Raw genomic sequence first — 9321 nt, 5'->3', positions numbered from 1 at the left:
TGGTACAATAACATTAATAGTACACACAACAAAATCTTGCTGAAGATTATCCAAAAATGACTAAAACAGTACATTGACAGAAAACTACCAGAAATATAAGCTGAGTTTAGAAGAGGTCATGGAACTACAGACATTATTGCCAATGTCAGATGGATCTTGGCTGAAAGCAGAGTTTGTTTGTGAAGAAGAAGGTTTATTTGTGTTTTATTGACCATGCAAAAGGATTTGACTGTGTAGATCACAACAAATTGTGGCCAACCTTGAGATAAATGGGAATCCCAGAACACTTGATTGTACTTGTGCAAAACCTGTACTTAGACCAGGAAGTAGTCATCAGAACAGAAACAATGAATGCTTGGTTCAAAATCCAAAAAGGAGTGTTCAGGGATGTGTCCTTTCTCCATATCTTTTCAATCTCTACATGGAAGAGATCATTTGGGATGCTGGACTCTATGAGAAGGAATGTGGCATCAGGATTGGAGGAAGACTCATCAATAACCTGCATTATACAGATAACACATCCTTGTTTGATGGAACTGAGAAGGATCTGTAACATTTGCTGCAGTCAAGGACTGCAGTCTTCAATGTGCATTGAAGCATCAAGCAAACAAAGATTCTTATCACTGGGCTAATTGGCAGCACCATGATAGATGTGGAAGAAATTGAGGTTGTTAATAATTTCAGCTTGCTCAGGTCCACAATCAATATCCTTGGCACTAGAAGTCAGGAGTTGCCTCAGGAAAGTGTGCTGTCAGGGATCTCTCCAGAGTGCTGAAGAGCAACATCATCAGTCTAGAAAGAGGCCATGGTTTTCTCAATTACTTGCTATGCTTCTGAGAGTGGAACAATAATTAATAATGACACAAGAAGAATTGATACTTTTGAGTTGTGATGCTAGAGAAGAGTATTAAACATACCTGGACTTCCAAGAGAACGAACAGGTCTGTTTTAGAGAGGGTGAACCAGGTCACTCCTCAGAGGCAAGGATTTTGCAACTGTGTCTCATATACTTTGGGCATGTTTCCAGAAAGGACCAGCTTGGAGAAGCACATCATGCTTGGAAGGGTGGAGGATCAGTGCAGAGAGGATGAGAGGGACTGACACAGTGATTGAACAGAAGCAATGGGAGCAGGTGTGTCAGAGACAGTGAGATTGGTTCAAGATAGAGTGGGGATCAGAGCTTTTGTTCACAGGGTCCCTTGATGGCATAAAACAACAACACAAAAACAACACATGGCAAACCAAGTATTTGTTCCCATTTCCAACCAAGGTGGTCCAACAAAATGTGAAAATTATAGAATAATATCATATGCAAGCAAAATATTGCTGAAGATCATCCAAAAATTGCTGGAATATTGCATTGAACAGAGAAATGCCAGAAGTTCAAGCTTGATTTAGAAGTTACTATAGCACCAAGGGTATTATTGCTGTTGTTAGATGGATCGTGGCTGAAAGCAGAGAATATCAGAAGAATGTTTATTTATGTTTTATTGATTACTCAAAGAGACTTGACTGTGTGGATCATGATATAACTATCCTGGAGAAGACTGGGAATTCCAGAACACTAAATTATGCATGTATGATGAAGGCCATAACTAGAAACTGCAGTCTGAACAAAGCATGGGAATACTGCGTGATAAAATCAGGAAAGGTGTGTGTCAGGGTTGTATCCTCTCTCCATACCTATTCAATCTATATGCTAAGCACGTCATTCAAGAAGCTTGACTTTATGAACAAGAGTGTGGCATCTGGATTGGAGAAAGTCTCATTAGAAGTCTGTTATGCAGATGACACAACCTTGCTGCTTGTAGAAAGTAGAAGGACTTAATGTGCTTGTATCACATATCAACATCAAGAAAACAAATACTCCCCATTGGACCAATAGACAATATTATGATAGATGGAGAAAAGACTGAAATTGTCAATTATTTCATCTTGCTTGGATTACAGTCAACAATTGTGGTACTAGCAGTCAGGAGATCTGGAGATGTATAGCACTGGGAAAGTCTGCTGTCAGGGATCTCTCCAAAATTCTGAAGAGCAATTACATCAGTTTAAAGACTAAGGTGTACCTGATTCAAGCCACAGTTTTTCCAATCACTTACTATGTGTTTGAGAGCTGGACAATGAATAAGGATGGTAGGAGAAGAACTGATGCTTTTTAGTTGTGATGCTGGAGAAGAGTATTGAATAACCCACGGACTGCCAAAAGAACAAACAGAAGTCTTGGAAAAGGGGCAGCCAGAGTGTTCCTTGGAGTAAAGGTAGTGAAGCTTTATTTTACATAATTTGGACCTATTGTTAGGAGAAGCAATTCTTGAAAAGGAGACTCATGTTTGGAAAGGGGGAGGGTCAGCAAAAGAGAGGAAGGAAAAAACAAAAAAAAAAAGAAGATGACACTCAAGGAAATAGAATGATAGAGTATCTGCAGCAATGGATTAAAATGTGTTGAGGATAAGGATAGTGCAGGATAGGACAGAGTCCAGATCTACTGTTCAAAGGGTCACTATGGGTCATACTCAATTTGATGACATTTGGCAACAACAACAACAACAACAACAACAACAACAACAACAACAACACTGTGGTAGGCATGAGTCTGGTGCTAGAAGATCCAAAATAAAAAACCCAAGCCCACTGTCAGATTTCTGGTAACCCTCTGTGGAGTTTCTGAGACTCTTAGGGAGCTCTGGTGGATTAGCAGCAAGGAACTGCACTACGACATGAAGGTCTGCTGTTAGCACATACCAGCTGCTGGACGAAAGAGAGTGGGCAGTCAATTCTCATACAATTTACTGCCTCTGAACAGCTGCTGGAGGGTCAGCTGGAGATTGGTTCCAAGTCTACGATATACAACAACAATAGCAGCTTAGTGGTGAAAGAACTGCGTTGCTAATCAAAGGCATGAGATTGAAATCCACCAGCTGCTCCATGGGTGAGAGACGGGTAATCTCCTCCCTTTTGATTTACTGCCTTTGAAAACCCACTGGAGGGTCGATTATGGGCTGGTTCTTACTAAATAGGACACAATAACAACAACAACACAATCTTTATGGGAAAAGATTGACTCATCTTCTTCTGATGGAGCAACTGGAAGCTTCAAATCACCACCATTTTGGGTAGGTGTCTCACATGCTTAATTATGGAAAAATTCTGGAGAACAGGAAGAGTGAAATACAGTCTCTGTTCTCACACAGCTAAGCAAACACAAGCTAGGACCTGGGCTTCTCAGCCTCAGCATCACTGCTGTCTCAGGTCAGATAATTCGTAGTTGGGAGGGGCTGCCTGCATATTACAGGATGCAGCAACAACTCCGGTCTCCATTCACTTGATGTATAAGGCATCCTTGAACACACATTTATAACAAAAATGTCTCCAGACATTGTCAAATGCTGCCTGGCAGAAAAATTATTTCAATTTGTTGTTGTTATGTGCCATCGAGTCACTTGCGATTCATAGTGACCCTATGTACAAGAGCTTAGGACCATTTAAAATTCCAGCTCATGGCTGTTAAGGTAGTTCCAACCTATAGTAACTCAATCCATTGAGTTTCCCAAGGCTGTTACAGCTGCATTCGAACTGTCATAGAATCAGAGCCAGCACAACTTGCTAGGGGTTAGGTCAACATTATTTTAAGGAAACAAATGACAGAATTATGGATTTGATAAGAAGAAATACGTTTTATTTGACTGATGCTGATACTTCAAAATAAAAGAATTGGAAAACATCAACTAAATATTCATGCAGGATAAGGCTTCTACAGGCTACTAACAGGCAGAAACTGTGTTTCAAAAAGCTCTGAGTTAAAACCAAAGCATGCAAAAAAAAATGCATGGCCTAAGGAAGATGAGGGTGAATATTGGCAGGATGAGTGGCTGGAGCGGAAAAACTATGCTCTGTAGTCCAGGAAGTATTCAAAGGCTCCCACCAGGGAAATGACGGGTGTGCCTGCAGGGCTCACAGGTGCGCTGGATCTCTTTCAATCTCTCCTTACCTGCTAAGGGACATAATAGCTACTAATGGACAGAAAGGATGTGCCTTAGGGAAGATGACTGTTTTCTGATGAAACCCAAAACTCTGTTAAGCTATCCTGGTGGGTAAAGGAGGGAGAGCTAGTCTGAGTGAGAGTAAATCTAGCCCTCTCTGAGCAGGAGCAGTAAGTGCTGTCTGCTGCCTTCCATTTGTATTAATGCCGTTTACCATTCTTTGAATTTCTTTACATATGTATTAATATTTCTATCATTCATATACGTTGTGTTTCATGCATGTACAATCTTTCCCTTAACGCTAGATTTTGTACACGGATATTGTGGATTCCCCTCCCTCTTACAATCATCTTACTAATAGCTACATTTGTGGAAGCATGTTAAGTCAGCTACTTTCACTGACATTTTTATTACTCCTTCTTCTACTTGGTATTTGTTGGTGATATCTGGTACATAGACATGCCTGTCTCATCAGTGTTTTATTCCAGGAGAGAGAAAGTTAGGCATTCTCTTCCCAAGGATGCCAGGACGCAATCTAACGTCAGCCTGAAATACGATCCTAACTTTAGAGAATTTAGTCTGAGGATGATGCACGCTGTTCTACTCATCCCTGTCTTGTTTATTTGTGAGTAATACAAGTGCAAAAAACACCTACTTCCATGCCATCAAAACAATGGATAATCTTCCGGATAATCAGTAACATGTGTATAGAAATCCAAAGAGGGAAGAAGAGACGGCACGGGGGTTGAGGGTAGGGGAGGAGGGAAATCAGGGGGCACAGAGTTTGGTGGATGGAGGGAAAGGGCAACAACAAAAAACCCAACCCCAACAATATAATTCATGAGTGAAACACAATGTAAACAAATTATTCTATGCAAACCAATAAACATTTTTAAACCCCACCAGTGTTTCCTTTGTGCTCTGCTCCAGCTGGTCTTCACTAAGAACTGGTGAAGAGACAACACAGCAATGGCCCTGATATCGTCACCACCTCATCTAACATTTTAGCATAGATTTCTGCCTACGTCTTCTAAGTTCATGTTAGAGCTCAATGGGAAAATAAGATTTAAAAAAAATTAAATCTTATTAAGACTTACTTTGCTTAGCTGTCCCTAGGGTATTCTTATCAGTGGGGAAAATACATTGCTGGTCACTCTTAAAAGAAACCAGATGCTCTGGTGTTTATAAAGTACTCTGAGAAATTCTGACATCATCTAGAATTTTGCTATAATCCCTCCTACCATTCTCACTGCCACCTCCACATGTACTCTTTCTTGTTCCAGTCAATCAGTGCTCATGCTTGCCCCATTTTCCTAGCACTAATCTTGGTTTAGATGTCTCTGCCTCTTCTACCCCTCACATTCCAATTTCTTCTTGTCCAAATCTTTCCCATCCTTCAAGACCCAATGAAAAATGAATCTGGAGGGAGCTGGTTTCCTCTCTGAACTCCCACTGTATTTTATTATATTTCCACATAACACACACAGCTTTTGCCTTGTGTTAAGGGAGTCCTGGCAGCCTACCGTTAAAAAGCTGTGTTGCAGTCCCAAAGGCATGCAGTTTGAACCCACCAGCTGCTCCGCAGGAGAAGGATGGGCAATCTTTTCCTGTGTGATGCCTCTGAAAATCCACTGGGGGATCAGCTATAGGTTGATTCAAACTCAATGGTAAACAACAACAACAACAACAACAACAATATAGGTACATGTGCCACAACTGGTTGGATGTAACAACTGGAAGCCAGAGCAGCCTCTGTCCTTGCTTCAGCACCAAGGACAGCACCTTGCAAGCACCAGTGTGTCCTGTACCAGTAGCTGGATGTCACTACCATGTTTTAGCTCAATTGTGAGATCTTGAAGAGATGGATTGCTGCCTCTTGACTCTGTAATGTCTTCCTACAGACCCTCAGATGAGTCAGACTGCAGAGGCAGCTATTAGAAAAATTGTTTTGTGGGAAAACCACCCCCGAATTTTTCTGTTAAATGCTTTCAAATGTTTTGCAGGGGACTGATTATGCCTCTCAGCATTCTACCTGGAAGAGGCTTCCTCACTTTTTTATATATGTCATATAGATGGAGTTTATATTTTTAACATTTTTTTGCTTTGTATATTTAAAGATATGCTTATGTTCTCTTAGGCAGACTTCCCTAATTGCAAGAACTTCTAAATCCTTGATATAAAAGATCTTTTTATCTTTCTTTTGCTTCATAAACTGTCTTTAAGGGACTGAACAAAGTCCACCTGGTGGAAACTGAGCTTAGACAAAAGCAAGGCTGCCTTCCAATGTGCACATTCACTTCTTTCTAAAAAAACCATATTTTAAAGCCAATCCTACTAAAACTTAATTATGATTAAAAATCAAGGGTAGGAGGATGGGGGGGAAGGAACATTGCCTAAATTATAGTGCATGCTTAAAAATACATGTTGATTATTGCTAAGGATAAGCCAAGCCAGAAAGTGGTTAAATTAATATAAAAGAGAGAAATGAGGTAGGTCATGGAAAATTGTTTCACAATAGATCTTCATGCCTAGAATTCTGTTATCATACTCTTTTCAGAATCTTACTAAATTAAGAATAATGAGGCAGAAGCATGTCAATGTACTTTCCTACACTTTCCAAATCTATTACAAAAAAACATGCAGTATATTTTTTAACTGGGTCACATATTGTTAACTGCTAGGAGGTCAGCCCTGACTCGGAGATTACACACACAATGGAACAAAATGCTGCCAAGTCCACACCTAAAAGACCATCTGTACAGAGTGAGAGCTCAAACTGTAAGGGTTTTAGTCTGTTTTGTCACACATCAAGATTTGATTTGGTAAAAGTTGCAAGTGTTTGTGGCAACTGACCATCACAAGGGGCCATCTGAATCGAAGATGGGTGGTGGCAAGTGGGTTTCTGGCTGTAAGCAAAGATAGTTCTTTTCACAAGTACCGACAATTCACCAAGAACTTACAGCCTCGCTGGCAGTTGATGTCAAAGAGGTGACTAGGAATGGTTCCTTTCCTCCTCTGGGTGCCTCAGCTCTGCTCTAAGCAGCTAAGGAGAGGCATTCACACTAGCCCCTAAGCCCCTTCCCATGCAGCAGCCACTTACATAAAAACACAGGAATGGAAGCCACAAAATAGTCCTTCATTCAACCAACAAGAAATTTAGCAACCAAAGCAATCAAGTAAAAAGGTACAGCTCAGATCAGGCCAGAGCTTCTAGGATCTGTCATTTTCCTGTATCACCAGGCTTGGCTCTTACTCCCTACCTGCAAGTCTCCGCACTACTGGGTGCTACTCAACCCCCAGGAATCAGGAAAGGGACATGTTTTACATCGGGCTCCACAGCACCAGCAGCTGTAAGAATGACGCAGGCTGCTGTCCTCAGAGAAGAGCCTGGCATGGCCCCAGGCTCAGATTGGTTTACCCAGGAAAGGGTATCCCAGAGCCCTTCAGTGGCTGGCCTGGCACAGGGTAGCAGGGAGAGCATCTCCTGAGCCTGAGGACAGGAGGGTCCCTGCATCCCAGGCGACCTCCCCTCCAGCAGCAGTCTCCTCGGTGCGGGCTGGGACCCAGCATGCAGAGCCCTCTTACCCGCATGCTGTGGCGCTTGAAGACATTGTGCCGATGAAGAGGTGGGGTGTGCAGCGAGTTTACAGGAGACGGATACTCCATAGGGCTGGTGAGTGTAGGTGAGCTCGCACACAGACCCTCGGGTACCTAGTCAGGAGAAGCAGAGAAGCACAGGCACAGGGACAAGGCAGGAAGGGGAACAATTAGCGGCTACAAACACATGCACAAAGAAATGACACATGAGCACCACCGGGGAAAAGGGTTGCCCTGGAGAAGGACTTGTTTTCCAGGAGCAGGGTGTAGGTATTTCACACACAGGAGAAACACTTATAGCTCAGCGCTGGAGTCAGCGCAGCCACTGACCCTTGTCACGGATTTGACATTTGCCTCCATGACCCTCGGCATCCACCAGGGACTCTATGTGTGTTATGGATCTGCTGAGAAATGTCTCCTTTGTCAGAACTCTTGGGAAAGTGTCCAATGTCAAAGTCATGTTATAAATTGAGATGTTAGGATCTATCTACACATGTATGTAGGTGTGTGTATACATATGTATATATATATATTTACAGGTGTATGTGAGTGTGAATGTACACACGTGTATACACACGTTTACATGTAGTCAGATATGTGTGTGTGTATGTATGTATGCATAATTATGTGCCTATGTGAATTTTTAAAAAAATATCAGTTATAAACATCATACAAGATTATGCTTCTTTTAAAGGCCATTGGTTTTATCTTCTGAATCACTTTCAGGTCTTGGCTGGACTTGACTGGGCAGTGAGGTGTTTCCTTGAGGAGAAATGTATAACCACGGGGGAAGAGCTTTCTGTAAGGAATGCCAATCATTGTTTCTCTTGGTTAGACTGCTCCATGTTTGAGCAGTGGTTCTGAACTGAGGAACATGAGGGAAGAAAAGGAAGGAGCTTAAGAATCCTGCTGTCTAAGTGCAGGGAAGGCACAGGACAAAGAAATTCTGCAACAGGGACATCTGGTCTTGGTAGGATGGAGATGCCATGAAATCCGTCACAGGGACTCCCAGATTCGGAGCTGGAGCCTCTGCAGAGAACTCCAGGGACCGACTCCATGCTCTGGAGAACATCAACTGTCTCCAAGTCCCTGGACTCCTTTCAGAGGGCTCTGCTCAGGCCCAAGGGAGGCCTTGGACATGGAGGTCAAGCTGTACACAGACAAACGAAGCAGCAGACACTACGAACATTGTCTGAGGAGCTCTATTAAGGCAAAATATCTTAGACAAGAAGAGTCAATTTTACTCTTGATCTCGAGCACTCAATTAAATTTTTCAGTGGGAGGTTATGGTTCTTCAAAGGCGCAAGCATGGCATTTCAAGAATGACCTAAATAAAAATTGGACCCTCGCTTTCCCACTCCCCTGGTTAGATGTGTACCTGGAATTGGAGTTTGGGAGCCAGAAGGTTGGTTTGTGGAGGAGGTCTGTACTTGGGCCGGCTGGGCTGCAGAGAGAGAGTACAAAGGTCAGCACTCCGTGTGACGTGCTCCCTCCTTGAGGAGAATAAATCATCAAGGATAATATCACATTGGACACAGGTCAGGATTGTTCAAAATGATGAAAAGATGGGTGACAAAGTATTATTTAAATCATTTTTTGTGTGTGTTCTGATCATTTAATACATTCAAGGATATTAACAGAAGAAACTACAAAAGCTGACCAATATGGGCAAGTCACCTCAGACCACAGCCACCAGTGGTCCCCAACAGCAGAGCAGGACACCAGAGCGCTGAAAGGC

At 42.3% G+C, this 9321-nt stretch overlaps 1 protein-coding gene across 2 annotated transcripts in view; it reads right to left on the bottom strand.

Annotated features, from left to right (window-relative positions):
* Positions 1–9321, bottom strand: part of PTK2B (protein tyrosine kinase 2 beta) — a 109540-nt gene that overhangs the window by 15962 nt on the left and 84257 nt on the right. The window contains exons 22-23 of one of the 2 annotated variants that reach the window (XM_006884864.1): positions 8962–9027; positions 7572–7697 (exon numbers count right to left, since the gene is read on the bottom strand). In XM_006884864.1, coding sequence (XP_006884926.1) covers positions 7572–7697; positions 8962–9027 — 192 coding nt within the window. The remainder of the gene's footprint in view (positions 1–7571; positions 7698–8961; positions 9028–9321) is intronic. The other variant, XM_006884865.1, reaches the window with a different exon arrangement.

The sequence above is a fragment of the Elephantulus edwardii genome, unplaced genomic scaffold, assembly GCF_000299155.1.
Source record: "Elephantulus edwardii isolate Elephantulus edwardi_28Jun2011 unplaced genomic scaffold, EleEdw1.0 scaffold00038, whole genome shotgun sequence".
Lineage (NCBI taxonomy): Eukaryota > Metazoa > Chordata > Mammalia > Macroscelidea > Macroscelididae > Elephantulus > Elephantulus edwardii.
Note: the sequence above shows the minus strand (reverse complement) of the source record. Positions and strands in the feature narration are given on the sequence as shown.